Here is a 19,149-nt window from a genome sequence, read left to right on the forward strand (position 1 = left end):
GACTTAGACACCTTATCCAACACAAAATACAACAAATATATATTTTAATGACGTTATTGTTAGCTCTTATATAATAAATCTTATAATAAGTTGATATAAACATTGTTTGTTTTGAAAAATATGATAATGTAGACATTTTTTAAAATTATATAATCTCAATTGTTTTAATGGCTTCTAACTGCAGGTTACTCATGAATAAAATTAAATACAATATATAGTTTAATGATGTTTATAGTTGTTATGTTTAATTAATTTTAAAACGTTTATTTGCTTAAGATTTTAATTTCTTTCATTGTAATTATTTAAAACATCAAAAATTATTTTTGTTTCTAAAAATAATAATATAATTTTTATATATAATATTACTTTTATTTATTGTTGTTGTAGTTTATTTAAAATAAATTACTTAGAACTCTTAAGTATTTTATTTTGGTTTTAAAAATTTAACTTTTTTAAAATGTATTTGATGAATATTATTAGTTTCGTTGATTGTAATTATTTAAAACAACAAACATTGTTTTTGTTTTTAAAGATAACATTATAATTTTTTTATATAATTTTACTTTTAACTATTCTTATTCTAAGTTATTTTAAACTACATATTTGAAAGTTCGTAATGGTTATAAAAAATAGTTTCATGTTTTTTTAAAAAAATTTAGGATTATAATTTAGGTTTAACACTATAATTTATAATTTTTAACTATTTATAAAATAGTCTTTCGATTTTTTTCAAGTTTAACTGAATTTTTGCTTTAAGTTAACCATTTTAACATTATATTAAAATTAAAAATTTAACTATTTTACATAAAATAAGAAATTATACAAAAGTTGTGACTTTAAAATGACAATTGCTCATATAAGACAACATATTTAAAATAATAAGTTAACTATAATATGTTAAAAAAATTAAAGTCATAGTTTTATATATAGAAGTCAAATATGATATTTTAATATTCTAGTTTACTTAATTTATGATTAAAATTTAGTTTTTACATTAATTTAACATTATTAAACAATTTATAATAATTATTAGAAATAAAATGAAAAGTCATGGAGGTTTCAAATGAATGTGGTGCAAATAAAAATGCATCATTTATAAGTATATACTAGTCGAATGTCTGCGCGTTGCATAGAAACACCTATATATTTGAAGTCCTTACAAATATATATTTTTTTAATATAGCAATAACGTTGTTGTTAAATTTGATATAATAATTCGTATACTAAATTCATATAATATATTGATTATTTGAATTATATGATAATATATACATCTATTATAACTGCATAATCTCAATCGTTTGAGTGACTTCTACCTACGAATTGTACATGAATAAAATTAAATATAATATATGGTTTAATGTTATTTATAGTTGTTGTTATTATTAATTATTTTTTAAAAAATTTATTTGCTTATTGTTTTAATTTTTATCATTATAATTATTTAAAACACCAAACATTGTTTTTTGATTTTAAAGGTAACAATATAATCATTTATATAAAGTTATTTTTAACTATTTTTATTATAAGTTATTTTAAGCTACTTATTTGAAAACTTTTAACTATTATAAAAATATATTTAGGAAATATTTAGTTAAATTGATATTACAATTTAGTTTTTGCGTTTATCACTAAAAATTATCACTTTTAACTATTTACAAAATATTCTTTGGGTTTTTAAGTGGAACTGAAATTTATATTTAAGTTAACATTGTAATGTTATGTTTAAAATAACAATTTAAGTATTTTGTTCAAACATTTCAAAAGTTGTAGCTTTAAACTGATAATGGTTTACATATAATAACATATTAAATCTAATAAATTAAGTATAATATGTTAAAAGTTACAGACATAACTTTATAAGTAGAAGTAAATATATTATTTTAAAATTGAAATTTAGTATATTTATGATTACATTTTAGGTTTAATATTTATTTAACCTTATTAACCTACTTATAATCATTATTAGAAAAACACTACAATTAATCACTTTTAACTATTTACAAAATATTCTTTGAAAATTTTAAGTTAAACTAAAATTTATATTTAAGTTGACCCTATAATGTTATATTCAAATTAATAATTTAGGTATTTTATACAAATTGTTCCAAAATTGCATCTTTAGAATGATAAAGGTTTACATCCAAAAATATACTAAAGCTAAAAAATTAAGTATAATATGTTAAAAGTTAAAAAAAATCACTTAATAAGTAGAAGTAAATATATTATTTTAATATTGAAATTTAGTTTATATGTGATTACACTTTAGGTTTGATATTTCTTTAACCTTATTAACCAAGTCATAATATTATTAGAAAGAAATTGAAAAGTCATGGGAGTTTCAAATGAATGTGGTGAAAGGAAAAATGTTTCTTTTATAACATAGTATGACTAGGCGAATGTCCGCGCGTTGCGCAGAAGCATCTATATAGCTGAAATCTTTACAAATATATGTTTTTTTAAATATAACAATCACGTTGTTGTTAAATTTGATATAATAATTCATATACTAAGTTGATATAATATATTGATTATTTTGAATTATATAATAATATATACATCTAATAAAACTGCATAATATCAATCTTTTGAATAACCTCTACCCACAGGTTACTCATGAATAAAATTAAATATTATATATGGTTTAATGTTATTTATAGTTGTTGTTATTTTTAATTAATTTTTTAAAATTTATTTGCTTAACGTTTTAATTTCTATCATTGTAATTATTTAAAACATCAAACAAATTTTTTTTTATTTTAAAGGTAACAATATAATCATTTATATAGAGTTATTTTTAACTATCGTTATTGTAAGTTATTTTAAACTACTTATTTGAAAACTTTTAAGGATTACAAAAATATCTTTAAGAAATGTTTTAGTTAAATTGATATTACAATTTAATTTTTGCATTTAGCACTATAATTTATAACATTTAACTATTCACAAAATATTCTTTGGGTTTTTAAGTGGAATTGAAATTTAAATTGAGGTTGACCTAGTAATGTTATATTTAAATTAACAATTTAAGTATTTTATCCAAACTGTTCAAAAGTTGTAGCTTTAAACTAATAATTGTTTACATACAACAACAATTTAAATCTAATAAATTAAATATAATATGTTAAAAGTTAAAGACATAACTTTATAAATAAAAGTAAAAATTTTATTTTAATATTGAAATTTAGTTTATTTATGATTACACTTTAGTTTTGATACTTATTTAACCTTATTAACCAACTTATAATTATTATTAGAAAGACACTACAACTTATCACTTTTAACTATTTACAAAATATTCTTTAGGTTGTTTAAGTTGAACTAAAATTTATATTTAAGTTGATCCTATAAGGTTATATTTAAATTAACAATTTAAGTATTTTATACAAATTGTTCAAAAGTTGTAGCTGTAAAATGATAATGGTTTACATACCAAAACATATTAGACCTAATAAATTAAGTATAATATGTTAAAAGTTAAAAACATAACTTTATAAGTAGAAGAAAATATATATTCTTTTAATATTGAAATTTAGTTTATATGTGATTACATTTTAGGTTTTATATTCATTTAACCTTATTAAACAACTTATGATCATTATTAGAAAGAAATTGAAAAGTAATAGGAGTTTCAAATGAATGTGGTGAAAGGAAAAATGCATGAGAGTTTCAAATAAATGTAATGAAAGAAAAAAAATGTTTCCTTTATAATATAGTATGACTAGACGAATTCTCACGCGTTGCGCATTGTAGTTTAAAAATATATTGTTAAAATGTTGAAAAATATATGTTTAAAATGGTTATGTTATTGACATTAACTTTGACATAATATTTGGAACAATATTATTCATTGACATCTACCCACATTCCTCACTAATAAAATTAAATATAATTATCTATTTAATATTATTTTTAACAATTGTTATGATTGATTAATTTAAATTTTTACTTATGCAACTCTTGGCTAATTTCAATAATGATGTTCATTTAAAATACAATTTATTTTTTGTTAACGTTATGTAATTTATAAAGTGGTGTTATTATCATTTAAAGTTATGTTCTTCAGTTTTAAACCACTTATTATTATTAATAAGTTAAAAAAGACTTTTAAGAAACACTTAATATTACTTTTAAAATGTGAAACATACACTAAATAATAAATTGATAAGATAGACAATCTGCATTTCAAAAGAAACTTGCATGAATAATATGACATATCCATGATTTTTATAGTTTGATTTTATTATTTATAACTATGGTTCATTAGTTTTAAAACCACTTATTATTATTAATAAACAAAAGAAAACTTTTAAAAAACACTTATTATTATAATTAAAATGTTAAACATATACTAAAATATAAAGTGATAACATAGATAATTTGCATTTTAAAGAGACTTACATGGATAATATTGCATATCTTTGATTTTTTATTAATTATTCATTTGAAGCAACACAAACATACAAACATATATACAATATTTAATTAAGGGTAAATATCATTATAGCCCAATCAACTATCGTCATTTATCTGATTTTGTCACTAAAGTATTTTTTTTGCTCAATAGGTCACTAAACTTACAACTTACATGTCTATTAAATCACTTTCGTTAGTTTTTAACAGATCATCTGTTAACAAGTTATTATAATTTACAATAATGGTCCCTTCGGTTTTAATTTCTTTTGTGGTTGGTCCTTTACCAACATCGTTCATCACCTGCACAACCACTGTTCACTTTCAGCACCGACCAACGTTCACCTAAAGCATCCCCCATGATTTTTGATTTAGAGTTTAGTTTACCAGTCGATTTTAAGTAAAAATATGATACATTTGGAAAACTCCAACCACTTAAATCCCTTAAATCGACCAAAAATATGCTAGATCACTAAAAAAATGTCATCGTAAGAGTTTGCAAACTGCATTTAATATTATTTGGTGAAATAGTTGCATTAAAAATGCTTAGTTTTTAATATGGGTTCTTATCGCAAATAAAAATGTATACCTTGGTAGTTAATGAACTACATTTAATGTTGCATGGTGTAACAATTTCATTCGTTAATCCAATTCAAATAAGCATGTCATGTATATACTTAGTGAAGGTAATGAGTATTGATGCATTTTCTGTAAGAAAAAGTTAAATCACGAATATCTTATTGGTAATTAATTTCTTATTTAGCAAATAGATATTGTTACACTTTCATTTAATGTTTATTTTATATATATATATATATATATATATATATATATATATATATATATATATATATATATATATATATATATATATATGTGGGGGGGGGGGGGGGGGGGTGGGAAGGCTCATACAAAAAGGTAAATATTATGTGAAAATGAAAACGACCAATAAGGAGATGACACATTATTAACCATAATATTTAACTTAAAACTCTTTTAATTATGTAAAAATGTTATTTATGTAATTTTCAAAAATAAGAATTCCTCACTTTTAGGATCGGTTATAATTTAAAGACTGCAATTTAATAACTTTTGTAAATCAAACCATTACTTCAACTTTCTCACGACATCTTCATAAATTCAAAATTAAGTTTCTTAATCCCATGAATACGTAATATGTCTTAGTCATCATATTAGCATTCAAAAACAAATTTAACCTGCAATTCTTTTGTTGGGTTGATTATATATATTAAGATTCTTAATCCCATGAAGACGTAATCAGAAAATTAAGTTTGAAAAAAACTACATTTTTCATAATCATATGGAAAATGGTCCATAAAGATCAAAACTTTTCAATTATTTAACCAATCTTGGGTTCTGGGCATTGAGAGACTCCTGATCAAGATTAAGGATCTCATCAAAATAAGTAAAATTCAATGAACAGAAGACTTTGACCAATTGGAAACTCAATTAGTCAATTATAAGAAACAACACAAACTAATAGATAAAATTCTTACCCACAAGGCTATACGGAGTGGTAACATTACTAGCATTATGTCACATCATTTTTTTTGCTTGCATGTCATTTTTTGGCTTGCTACCTTGCTAGCATCTTTTCCTAACATTTTATAGGGAGTGATAGCACCCTTAGCACTCTTTGATTTTTTTATTATAATTTTCTCTATCAAATTTAAACAAATTATATTTTTTAATATACAAATATTTCATATTAAATAAATAATATTTTTATAAAACACAAAATTTTAATATTAAGTAAAAATGTTTTTATTTTTAGACAAAAAATACTAAGTTAATGCAACTTTGGGGACCAAATGTATTAACTTTTTTATTTCTTCCTCAATAATTCTCACGCATCTTCTTCTCAAATTCTCTGGTTAAACGAACGCGGCAAAAATAATCGAACCATTGAAAAAAAAGAAGAAATTGAAGCCAGCAACCAATGATTTCCCTTTCTTTCCTCTTGCTCTTTCTCTTTCTTCTCGTTGTCCGGCTAGCGAGACGTCTTTGGCGAGGGACCTAGCGACTTCAATTAGAGTGGTGGACACGATGCTAGCGAGCTGGAGGCGAGCTTGACTAGCGAGCCACTCCTTCCAGCCTAAGAATTTGAGATATGTTGACCATGTCTAAATTCTGTCTCTCCTTACGTCTCTCAACTCCTGTAATACCTATTACAGAAAAAGTTGTCGCATTAATAACCTTAAGAAAAGTAACCCTATAATTATAAGGCTTTAACTTGGTCAAATTTTTTTCTCTTGTGAAACTTCAATTTGAAGAAATAAATTACACGAACATTTCAACTTTTGGAACGTCAATTGAGAATACATTTTAACAAAATACACATTTGGGCTATCGATAAACAAATCCTAAAGAAATTTCAACAATTACTCACAGTTTTTGTTTAGAAATCATAAAACCAAATTATTTAAAAAAAATCAGAAAAATGACAAAGAGAACGAGATGGGGAACAACAAGATTTGAGTAAACATGACCCGAGAATGTTACCTTTCTTGACCAGATGTTTCCTTACTTCAACATTCAAGCTTTTTGTAGAGAATTCGAAGAGAGAGGGAGGAGAGGGTTGTTGCTTGGAGGATAGGGTTGGCGGTGGTGGTGTAATAAGAAGCGTTAGTATGAATGGTTGAGGAGGTGGAGTGAATCGAATGGATCAGGCGGTGCAAATACTTTTGCAATCGGCATCGCAACCAATCGCCGGAAAAATCAAAAGCTATCTCATCTTTCCTCGCTGACAGGTGTCACAATTTTCTGTGAATAACAAAGCCGATCACCGGGAAAATCACGAATACCTAAATTGGAAGATGAGTATCATACTTTCGGAAACGGAAGAAGGTGAATACAAGCCCTTCATTAAAGTACAACGCCGGAGACGGAAAATAGTATACAACCAGAAGGAAGAAGATAAGGAGGAGACGTCGAAATTGGGATGAAACAAGGGTTGGGGGCTACTGCTCGGGCATCGGTTACTAACCGTAATGTTTCGTAGAAAAAATTGATAACATTGTTCCTAAAATACCCTTCTGTGTGGACTTTTAATTTAATATAACAATTATTTTTGTTGCAAAATTACATGTGTCTTCTTATTAGTGGTTATTTTCGTTTTCGCAAATTATTTGTGTTTTCATATGAACCTACTTTTTATATATATATATATATATATATATATATATATATATATATATATATATAATTGAAACTCGCTGAAATTATTTTTTTATAAAAATTAAAATCAATTGAAATTTTTTTTATGAGTGATCGTATGTTAGAATAATGGTTAAAAAGATTCCCCAAGGTGAAGGGTGGTGGTTGTCGGAATTGAATGGTGGTGATGTCGGTGATGAATTGTGCTTGTGTGGGATCAATCACGAAAGAAATAGAAATCATAGGGACCATTCGTGTAATTTATAATAACTAGTTAATGGAGGATATGTTAAAAACTAACGAAAATGATTTAATAGATAGGTAAGTTGTAAGTTTAATGATTTATTGTGCAAAAAAAAATCTTTAGTGACCAAATCGGATAAATGACGATAGTTGATTGGGTTATAGTGAAATTTACCCTTTAATTAAATATTATTTATATCACTTTCTATAACATATGATCGATAACATGAATCTAATCTAATTTACATTAAAGTTTCAACCATAACATACAATGATTGTCTTAAAAGAAGAGAAAATGACAAAAATAGCCAATTACACTAATTGCATTACAAAAATAGCCAAAAAAAATCGAGATTACATATATAGCCACCCATTTCGCAGATGAGAAGGTCCCATCTGCGAAATGGGCTTCTCATCTGCGAAAGTACAAGTGCCTGAAGCACAGTTGTGCTTTAGGCACTTGTACTTTCGCAGATGAGAATTTTTTTTTTTTTTAAATTTTTTCGGTATAAATAGGGGTAATTTCGCAGATGGAATAGGTCCCATCTGCGAAATCCTCTGATCCTATCTGCGAAATGATGCAATTTTTTTTTTTTTAAGGTTGACTACGAAATGAATTGGTTTGACTACGAAATGGGCTTTGCTATATAAAAACTTTTGTAGAAAAAATATCATTTTGGTTGTTATTTGGTTTGTGAAATACTCTCTATCTCTACAATTTGCTCAAAAAATGATTGAATATTTGGTTTGTCTTGTAACCGGTGGGAGATGGCAAGTTAATGGAACTAATCTGGAATACATATGTCCACAGGGAGGTATTTCTGAACTTGCTTTGATATTTTCTGAGTATATTAGTTATAGTGATTTTGTATCTATGGTAAGAAGCAAAATTGGTTTGTTAGACAAATATAGAATTAGTCTTCGTTTCCACCATCCTGAATTAAATTATTATATAGCTATAGTTGAAGACGTGGATGTTAGAATGTTGATAAACGTAATCAAATGTAGTGGAGGAAGGGCTGTGAAAGTGTTTGTGGTGGTTGATGAAGTTGAGGAGGTTAATGGGGGCGGTGAAATTGGAAACGAAGTTGTTGGTAATTTATGCAGTTTTAAAGGGAGCAACGATCCGATAGGTACTTTCAATACTCCTAGTGTACCTCAGTTTCACAGTGTTGCTGAAAATGTTAATGTTAGTTATTCACCTATTCAATATGTGGATCCCGAGAATTACAAGTATGTTGGTGATGATGATGTTGGTACATATCTTAATCATGTTGGTGGTCGTTGTGATGATGTTGTCGAACAAGAAGTTAAACTTATGAATAGGCGTGTGGTAGATAAAACTAAAAAGAAAAAAAATTCAACTCAAAAAAATGAAAAAAATCATGTTTACGGGCATTATGTTGATGTTGGTGATGTATGTTTAGATATAACCGAGCTACAAAGTAATTCCGATAGAGATGAGTTGGGTGATGAAGTTAAAGCTAAGTATCCCGATAACCTTTTTCACGGTATGCCCCCTGTACCAACATGGCCAGTTGATAATAATGAAGATATCCCAACACAGATGGTAGACATTAATCTTCAAAAGATTCAATGTGAGAGTATATTTAAAAACAAAGAACTTTTAAAGCGGTGTATTGGTAAAAAAATGTCTTCAAGAAGGTTTACAGACGAGGACAAGTAGATCCACCAAATCAAGGTATGAAGCTGTGTGTGTTTCGAAAAATTGTTCTTGGTTACTAAGAGCAAAAGCAATTAAAAATACTGATGGACTTTTCCAAGTGAATAAATTTGTTGATGTACACACATGTTCTTCAACATTGTTGCAACCTAATCATCGACAAGCAAACAAATATGTTTTGGGTGAATATGTTGCTGATGTTTTGGCTAAAGACTATAGTAGAGTTTATCGGGGAAAAGAAATTGTTAATGATATTAATGCTCAACTGAATATCAATATCTCATACCATCAGGCATGGCGTGCGAAGTAATATGCATTGTTGTCGTTAAGGGGTACGAAAGAGGATTCTTTTACCAAACTTCCGACGTATTGTCACAACTTGGCCAAACATAATCCGGGTACTATCACACATATTAAAACAGATGCTGATGATCGGTTTGAGTTTTTGTACGTCGCACTCGGTTGCTCGGTTAGTATTATCATGTCCTAATTTTTTTTTAATATTTATTTTGGTGTATTTGAATAGATATACAATGTATTGTAGGTACGAGCTTTTGTCAATTTTTGTAAGCCGACCCTAGTAGTAGATGGAGCTCACCTAAAGGGCGAGTTCAAAGGTACCATGCTACTTGCAGTTACTAAGGACGGACAAAATCAAATATTACCGGTTGCATATGGTATATGCAAAAATGAGTGTACTGATTCTTGGACATGGTTTTTTCAAAAACTACGTGATTGCATAGGAAATATGCAGGAGCTTACAATTATATCTGATAGGTCTCCATCTATAGCAACATCCGTTGCCAACATTTTTCCTCACGCTCATCATGGAATATGTGGTGTCCATTTGTATTTCAACATAGTATCTAGATTCGGCAAGAGTAAGACGGTTAAAGGAATTTTTTGGGAGGCGTGTAGGGCGTACACAGTTGATGCTTTTGATGCTGCCATGGATGTTATGAAAAAGACAAAAGAACCAGTATGGGAGTACTTAAAAAGTATAAATCCAGAAACCTGGTCAAGGGCACATTTTAAAGGGAACCGATACAATCTTATGTCGTCCAACAGTGCGGAGTCTATAAATGCATTATCTAGACACGCACGTAAGGTGCCAATACTTATGTTGATTGATTTTTTTCGTGCTACAATGCAACAATGGTGGTTTCAAAGACGTAACTTTGCAGGTATTACGTAAATTTGTAATATTAATGTTTTATTAGTTTCGATGTTATTGATTTTAACTTCTTCATTTTGGCTGTTTTTTTAGCGGAAGCAACAACAACACTTACCCCTTGGGCGGATGAAGTTGTAAAAGAAAACAAGAAAAATTTTACCAAATGGGATGTTCGCATGATCTCAAATACGAAATGCGAGGTCAAAAAGGGGGCACAAAATGTGATTGTTGATTTTCAACATATGACATGTACATGTAGGCATTGGCAACTTGATGGGATACATTGTGGTCATGTCATAAGATGTTTAACAGTGAACAATTACCAAGACTGCTCGAGGTTTGCATTAAATGCTTACTTTACCGAAACACTGAGGAAAACATATGAGGAATCAATAAACCCTCTGCCGAAGCCATCCGAATGGGAGATCCCCGATGATTTGATGATTGTTAAGCCACCTATAATGGATAAACGTCAGCCAGGCAGGCCAAGAAACACAGACCGCATTCCATCCCAAGGCGAGGGTCCAATTATAAAAGAGTGTTCTACATGTGGTCAACTAGGACACACGAGAAATAATTGTACTGGAAGGGCGTCTGGTAGCAGAGCAGGTCACATAATTTCTACTGCAGAAATGGCATATAATATTGGTGGTTCAGCGGGTTGCTCACAAACCCATAACGTTGATTTTGATATAAAACAACCTTGAAATTAAGAGTAATGACGAGTTGTTAGCTTATTATGTATTGTAATATTTTTATTAACTCTTACAAGACATTGCTATGCTTTCATATTTTAGTTAAGTTTGTTGATTATAACAATGAATGAAGCCTTTATATTATAAAATATAGTTTGCAGATTTATTTTAACACTTACAACATGTTATTTAAAAAAAACAACAAACGATCCTTTGGCAACCTAATCTGTTTCATGATAATATTACAACAACTTTATAACTAATTTTTAAACTCAGGGAACTGCAACGGGTACTTCTCTTTCTCCATTGTTATATAGTCATCCCTAATTCTCATTTTGTCTTCGAAACGATCCTTTTTTACCATAATGTGTATCAACTGCTCATCCTTCTCAGCAAGCCGTTTTTCAGTCGTTTTGATTGCCTTCTTACTCTTTTTATCCAATCTTTATGCTCTTTGATTTTGTTTTTATTGAGGTCAATCCATTCTTCAGCTTGTTTGCATTCCGAACCTATATCATTAGCAAGTTGAGTGAGAAGTCGGGATGACTCTTTGTCCTCTTCTTGTTGTGCTTCAGCCTTCTTTAATTCTTCAAAATTTTCATGTGACATATATGACCCGGCTGAAGAGGGTGTAAAAAAAGGGTCTACCGAATCACAGTAGTAACAATCTACTTCGTTGCATGAGCAAATTTCGAATTTGTGTGAGGAACTCATAATAAAATCGATGTTGTATTAAACTGGAGCAATAAGTGGTATTTATACATACTAGACAGTAATGAGAAGTCCAACTTTGAAATGACTAGACAGTAATGACAAGTCACTGTAGTAACCTGCACATCCCAGTGGGTCCCTTAAGGGACAAGAGATAAATGACAGTTTGACATGACAAAACACTGCATAAAGCTGAAATTCGTAGTCCAAATATAACCATTTCGTAGTCAAAGTATTATTTCATAGTCTATTTATTTATATAAATAGATGTTTAAGATCTATAAACCAAACACCCAAATCACCTAAACGAAACGAATTCCCATTATTAGAAATGTCGGCGAATGCAGCAAGTTCTTCGAATGAAGTACCTGGTTCCAATTCTGAAAGGCCATGGACGACAAACGAAGTGTTAGTTCTAACACGGTGCTGGCTAAGTGTTAAGGATGGTGAACCGTTACTTGCTCCCCCGCATTGCCTAATTGGTGATGAATGGAGTCGCATCACATCTTTGTTTAACCATGAGATGGGAGAAGGGCAAAAAAGAGAAAAATCAGATGTTGTTACTAAGTGGACGGATGTAAAGGAGGAAGTGACATGGTTCAATCGAGCATGTAGTTATGCGAAACGTAACAATGTTCGTTGTCGTGACGAAGAAGAGTTCTTGGAAGTTGTTACAGAGTTTTACATCTTTGAGCATGAAGGCAGAGACTTCGAATATGAGAAAGTTTGGAAGGTTGTTAGAGATAAACAGTATTTCAAGTAGACCGCTCTAATTTGTGTTAAGAATAAGCCATGGACTTGTGTTTTACGTTAATGCTTTGTTCGTATTATGTCGTTTTTTTCATGTAATTGTTGTGATGTTTTAATGGTTCATGGAATCTTGTTACTAATGTATTCTAATATATTTTGATAACTAATGCAATGGCCATTTATTAACTCAAGTTAATCATACGAGTTTCTCACATAATAAACTAAAATATATATATTAACTCAACTTAATCATACGAGTTTCTCACATACTAAACTAAAATATATTTTAAACATATGAAATACATACGAATTACATACGAAATACATGAAAATAACCTAGTACTCACATAATAAACTAAAATAGATTTTAAACAAACGAAATACATACGAAATACATAAGAAATACATGAAAATAACCTAGTACATGAAAATAACCTAGTACTCAAATAATAAACTAAAATAGATTTTAAACAAACGGGATATATTTCAAAATATTCCAAGGGGCTTCAAACTGGAATTCCAACCCATTACTTAATGACTTGTATTCCTCCTTAGCAGCTTCCAAGATGACATCCTCAGTAGCATTTAAACGGGTGTCGTCAATTTTGGTATAAAGATCGTTGAATAATAGAACTTCGGTTTTCATTTCATACCATCTTGCTAAGATGTCTAGTTCGTCACGATCGTTTCTTGTAGCCATTCGGTTTTTAGCATTGAAAATATTTGTTAGACGGCTCCAAAACATTGGATCATTCAACTTGCTTGTCTCGTACACATGAATATAAGCATGTGTAAGAACCAAGAACTCTTCATTGCTCCATGATATAGAAGTCATTTGGATTGAAACAAAGAGGGTAGAATCTAAAAAACAATATTTGAACAACTATATTGGTTAATTTAATAACGTTTTGCATGTAACTTAGGGTCAATTTATAGTAGTTTCTACACAAAATCGCAGTTCAAACTTCTAATATGTCTGCAATTCATAGTCAAAATTAACTGACGAATGCAGTGTACTATACTTATAACACAACAGATCACTGTTCGAGTTGACAATTCATCCCCGGTTGAATGACAACACAATACATTGCTGTTTGAGTTGACAACTCATTGCACCAGGAAAGTAAGGAGTCGTTATAAATAGATTTCAATATCCGTTGTAATTGTATTCTATTACTTCCCTCCTTGCAATTATGGACTCACCACATATATGGAGGAACGCAGAGGAGGTCGCTTTGGTTCAAGCTTGGATTACAACTGTAGAGGTGGATTTTCCACCGGGTCCCCCACAAGTTCGTGCTGGATCATTTTGGTCTCGTGTCTGTCATTTGTTTCACCATTTAATGAACCGCACTCAATATCGAAGAAGAAGAGATGTCAAAGCGAAGTTTCTGGATATGAAAATGAAGGTGAAACAATTTCAACGTATTTATAACGAGTTGGATAACGAACATGCAAATACGGATGAAGACATTCTACGGCAGGTGGCTTTGGAACTATACCGCTTTCAATACGATGGTAGCGAGTTTACCCACTTAGATGCATGGAATGTTTTAAAGAATGTCCCTTATTTTTAATATGCATGTTGGTTAAGTTAATTGTTTTTCGTTATTTAAGTTGCTTGTTGTTGTATGTGTCTAGACGTTACTATTTAATAAACGTCCATTTCTTTTAATGTATGTTGTTCCCTCAATAGCCAATATTTAGAAAGCAATAAAATAAAACCGGGGTACATAAATAACTAACACATAATACGACATAAAAAATAAACTGGGTACATGGATAACTAATACGTAACACAGCAGTAAAATAAAAACGGAGTACATAAAAAACTAATACATAATACTACATAAAACATAAATGTGCTACATGAATAACTACTGCATTGAGGGAGGTAACAGGACCACCGTTTCATTTGGTATTTCCCAATGCTCATATGATGGTATACCATTCACCAACTCAGATCCATATGCAACTCGATACACATAATTAGTGAACTTGTATTCAACCATTCTCTGAATGGACTCAGATGTACGGGTTCTTAGACATGCTATAGCGTGGCCACATGGTATACCGCTTTTTTGCCATTTACCACAACTACATACCCTTCGTTCAAGTTGTACATTGCTGGTGGCAAAAGTGTCATGGACTTCAAATGTATCCCCATACAAACGTTTTGCATTACAATTGTAAGACTTGTTGAGACTTTTTTGAACCTTACTCTCAACGTAAGGGGTCAACCCACCAGACAACCTCCCTGTAAAATTTGATATTTTAATAAAAATAGCAGCACAATAAAAAAAACAAAATATAACAATCTCCCTTACCAGCTAGTTCGGCCCGTTCAGCATACTTTGATTTTATCGACGTGGTGGTTAACTCAATTATCGTTGTTATAGGAAACTCACGTGAGGATATAATTTGCAAAATTTCAGGGACGTCAATCGATTTAACATTGTAACGTATTTTTGGGAAAAATGCTCTTGTCCATTTTGAAATCGGTATATCGTCAAGCCAGTAAATTGGACTCATAAGCAAGGTGCAGAAAGGTGGTTGCCTACATGTACTTTGCAACCTTTCGAAACACAAGTAAAAATCATCAACGCTATATGCATTGCATGACTTCCAAAACAACGATTCGACTTCCGTATTGTTATGTCCGATAGACTCACATATCTTTCGAGCTATATCTTTAGGACAATATCCATGATAGGAATCCGGGTAGGCACTGTCAACACCAAAGTCTATGTTATCACACATGTTGCTTATGAAACCAACCTCTGTGTCCTCACCTAAACAATCTCTTAACCTCAACATGAACCATCTCCATGATTCTTCACACTGTAAGGTTCCCAAACCAAGTGCTAAGAGTAGTGGCTCATGATTTCCATCTAAAGCCACTGCGAAGTACATTGTTGTCAGAAAGCTCCCAAGAAGGGGTAAATAACCCACATATATCAGCGGTATCATGCACCTAAGGAAGGTACGAATCTACATAAAAACGAACACATATTAGTGTTATGTAAGAACTAATCGACATACATTACCATGAAATATTGTATAACTCAATAAAAGAAGTATGTTATACCACGCAACCTAAAGCCACAAAACAGAATTGAAAGCGGTTGTTATCGGTTTTCTTAATGGCTGTGAAGGTATTAGGATTTGTTCTTTGAAGGTTATGCAAGAAAATTGGTAGTTGAGAAAAGGTTCTTTGGCTGTGACTACTCATTTTCAATACCGATAATTGTGCTCTACAATGATCACACAAATGGAATTATAAATAGAAGTTATTGTATCTCTACTGATCAAAATTCATAGTTTAACCCTTTAAATTCGTAGTTGAACATTTTGAATTCATAGTCAAACCAGTTCATTTCATAGTCAAATTTCACTGACCAACATGACAATACTACAGAATGTACTTGTCTGCATTTCATAGTTGACCTTTTTGAATTCATAGTCAAACCAGTTCATTTCATAGTCAAATTTCACTGACCGACATGACAATACTACAAAATGTACTTGTCTGCATTCCATAGTTGACCTTTTTGAATTCATAGTCAAACCAGTTTATTTCATAGTCAAATTTCACTGACCGACATGACAATACTACAGAATGTACTTGTCTGCATTCCATAGTTGAACTTTTTGAATTCATAGTCAAACCAGTTTATTTCATAGTCAAACAGAATTGTCCGTAATATGATTTATTCTATAAATGGGTGTCACTCATTATGAAAAAATTTAACTGAGAAAGTAACTCCGATTTAAAAGAATAAGAAGGCTAATGGCATACTGCAATTGTGGAGGAGAACGTATCGTTAGGATTTCGGGTACAACTAAAAACCCAGGAAGATTGTTCTACGCTTGCCCGTATTTGGTATCATGTTCTTACCGTCATTCAAATTTAAACCCTCGTGTTTACATGACACAAATTTATTTTCTTACTGTGGATATTAAATTTAACAAGGACCAAAATGCGGGTTTATCAGTTGGGTTGATGAAGAGAAGGACCAATCTTCTATGGTAATAGCTAAAGTAGCTAACTCTAATAAGCTCTTTCAATCAGAAAATAAGAAGTTAAAGATAGCGTTGGTTTGTAGTTGGGTGTTGTTCTTGGCAGTTCTTGTTTACAAGTTGTAAGCTTTTCAATATTGTTTTTATGGTTTTGAAGTTGTTAGGTCAATAAATTGTTGTATTTGTAACGTTAAAACAAATGTTGTGGTCGTTCTTATGTTGAATTTATTGATAAGTAATTAGTAGGTCATTAAATTGTTTTAATTGTCGTAACGTTATATTTTTTGTCATCCGTTGAGTATACTCTAAAGATAAACTAATAATGAAATCCAACATTAATTTGTATATACATTTATATAATCCAACTACAGAGGAGCAAGACTAGACCCCCAAATAATTTTTGCCATCCGGAGACGGAACTCTAAAGCTGCGTTCTTTGGGTCAATAAGAACACGTATTGGTTGACCTGAAACCAATTGCTCCATAAACATACAAAGAAAAACACCGCAATCTCCCAAATGACTACTTTGTTGGGGAACGTTTTCTTCATAAATGAATTGCATATTCAATGGAATCCTTGGGATGTTCCTCCGCGCCCAATACTTAATCTTGTCAAAATAATTTGCCACCCGACGTTCAAATTTGGAAAAGATTCCTTCGGATTGGAATTTTTCATAAGCACCTCTACCAAGACTGTCATAAATATGCACTTCCATTGACGCTAATCGTAGTTCCCCAAATAGCCAATGATTAGGGGATGAATGAATCGGCAATAAGACATGTATAAGGATCAGAAAATAAAATTATGTTTATTTACATCACAATACAAAAACATAACAAAAAAACGATATTATTTTCAATATAACCTATTAAGTTTACCGTATCAACATCCCACCAAGCAACCATGAAGTTGGGGTATGTAGCAATACCAGCCATAAACGCCCTCCAGTCCTGTCCTTCTTCCAAAGCATGAGAAACAAAAAAATTTGGAGGCATTATTGTATGTCGGTCGCTCTCAAACCGTCTCTCCATCAAAAGTCGGTACCAAATGGTTATATGCTGCACACATGATACTTTTGTTATTGACTAAAAAACAATTAACTTTTAAAAGAATTAATTAACAATTTATTTACCGCTGACTCCAACCATCCGTCGTGTGTATGCCCAAACAATGAGCTCCAAAAATCTCTATCTAACACGAAATTAAACAAACGATGTTGCACATCGTATGAATGCAATACATAATTTTGGATGACATCCTCACCGCCTGCTACGTAAGGTTGCAGGTGCAACCTGGAGAAGTCATGAGCAACACCAAAAACTGGAGGAGGAACAGGGCTTGTTGATTTCATACCAACCTTCTTTTTTGTTCTTCTTTTTTGTTTCGGTGTCGTGTGCAACTAAAAACAATATTCAAATGTTTAAATGTATATCTTTCAGATAATTCACAGAAACATAAAATCAACAGTTTATAAATAATACGAATACCTCGGTGTAAGGAGTGCATAAAAATTGTGATGGTTTTCGACTCCTAGGTTTATCGGGTGTAACTTCTTTGTCATCATCATCATCATGAAAATAATCTACATTTCCCATTATTATAAGTTCGTCTTCATCCGGCACATCATCATCAAATTTGTTCCCTGCATTGTCATTCCTCTCCTCCCACTCCTACATTAAAGATAATACTTTATACTTAATAACGAAATACACATAATTTAATAAGCAATAATATCTAAATAAACAAAATATTAATATTAATGTAACTATATAATAACCTCTTTAACTTCACTATAATCGTTTACATCACACACATCATCATCAAATTTGTTCCCCGCATACTGAGTACTCTCCTCCAACACCTACATTAAAAATATAACTTTTTACTTAATAACAAAATACACTTTATTAAAAAGTAATTATTAAAATCGTAAAGGTAACATCTATAACAACCTTGTCGTCTTGAGTATCACCAAAAACATTTTGAGTTGTATTGTTTTTATTCATCACTTCATCTTGCACAACCTATATTTTCAAATATAAAATATGAACACAGGTATTCATATATGTTAATAAAATTTAATAAATAATGTAGCGTGTAACTAACATGTTCATCATAATTTCTTTGTGACACTGTCGGTTCCTCAAAAATAATGTCGTTCCAAAATTGTTCATTATTCACTTCTTCAAAAAAAACCTCTGTATGTTTTTGTTGATTCATAAACACATGCTGCTCCAGTGCATGTACCCGTTTCAACAACTCGTCTAGCTTGTGTTTCCCA

At 30.3% G+C, this 19,149-nt stretch overlaps 2 protein-coding genes across 2 annotated transcripts; one reads left to right on the forward strand and one right to left on the reverse strand.

Annotated features, from left to right (window-relative positions):
• Positions 1-9,928: 9,928 nt before the first annotated feature.
• Positions 9,929-11,398, forward strand: LOC145050997 (uncharacterized). The gene is made up of 3 exons (XM_078999158.1): positions 9,929-9,986; positions 10,062-10,701; positions 10,785-11,398. The coding sequence occupies exons 2-3, from the start codon at positions 10,140-10,142 to the stop codon at positions 11,396-11,398; spliced, it is 1,176 nt and encodes a 391-aa protein (XP_078855284.1). The 5' UTR covers positions 9,929-9,986; positions 10,062-10,139.
• A 6,729-nt stretch (positions 11,399-18,127) lies between these two features.
• LOC145050998 (uncharacterized) lies at positions 18,128-18,914 on the reverse strand. Its single transcript, XM_078999159.1, has 5 exons — positions 18,821-18,914; positions 18,646-18,729; positions 18,356-18,538; positions 18,202-18,267; positions 18,128-18,160 (listed from the first exon to the last, which is right to left on the reverse strand). The coding sequence occupies exons 1-5, from the start codon at positions 18,872-18,874 to the stop codon at positions 18,128-18,130; spliced, it is 420 nt and encodes a 139-aa protein (XP_078855285.1). The 5' UTR covers positions 18,875-18,914.
• Positions 18,915-19,149: the final 235 nt, after the last annotated feature.

The sequence above is a fragment of the Lactuca serriola genome, chromosome 5 (genome assembly GCF_051521515.1).
Source record: "Lactuca serriola cultivar US96UC23 chromosome 5, Lser_US96UC23_V15, whole genome shotgun sequence".
NCBI classification, from domain to species: domain Eukaryota; kingdom Viridiplantae; phylum Streptophyta; class Magnoliopsida; order Asterales; family Asteraceae; genus Lactuca; species Lactuca serriola.

Excerpts from the sequence above, each read along its gene's own strand:
- LOC145050997 (XM_078999158.1), top strand. The coding sequence starts at position 10,140 with ATGCTACTTGCAGTTACTAAGGACGGACAAAATCAAATATTACCGGTT. Across the intron at positions 10,702-10,784 it reads TCAAAGACGTAACTTTGCAG|CGGAAGCAACAACAACACTT; the intron begins GTATTACGTAAA and ends CTGTTTTTTTAG.
- LOC145050998 (XM_078999159.1), bottom strand. The coding sequence starts at position 18,874 with ATGAATAAAAACAATACAACTCAAAATGTTTTTGGTGATACTCAAGAC. Across the intron at positions 18,539-18,645 it reads ATTATAGTGAAGTTAAAGAG|GAGTGGGAGGAGAGGAATGA; the intron begins GTTATTATATAG and ends TCTTTAATGTAG. Across the intron at positions 18,161-18,201 it reads GTATGAAATCAACAAGCCCT|GTTGCACCTGCAACCTTACG; the intron begins GTTCCTCCTCCA and ends TGACTTCTCCAG.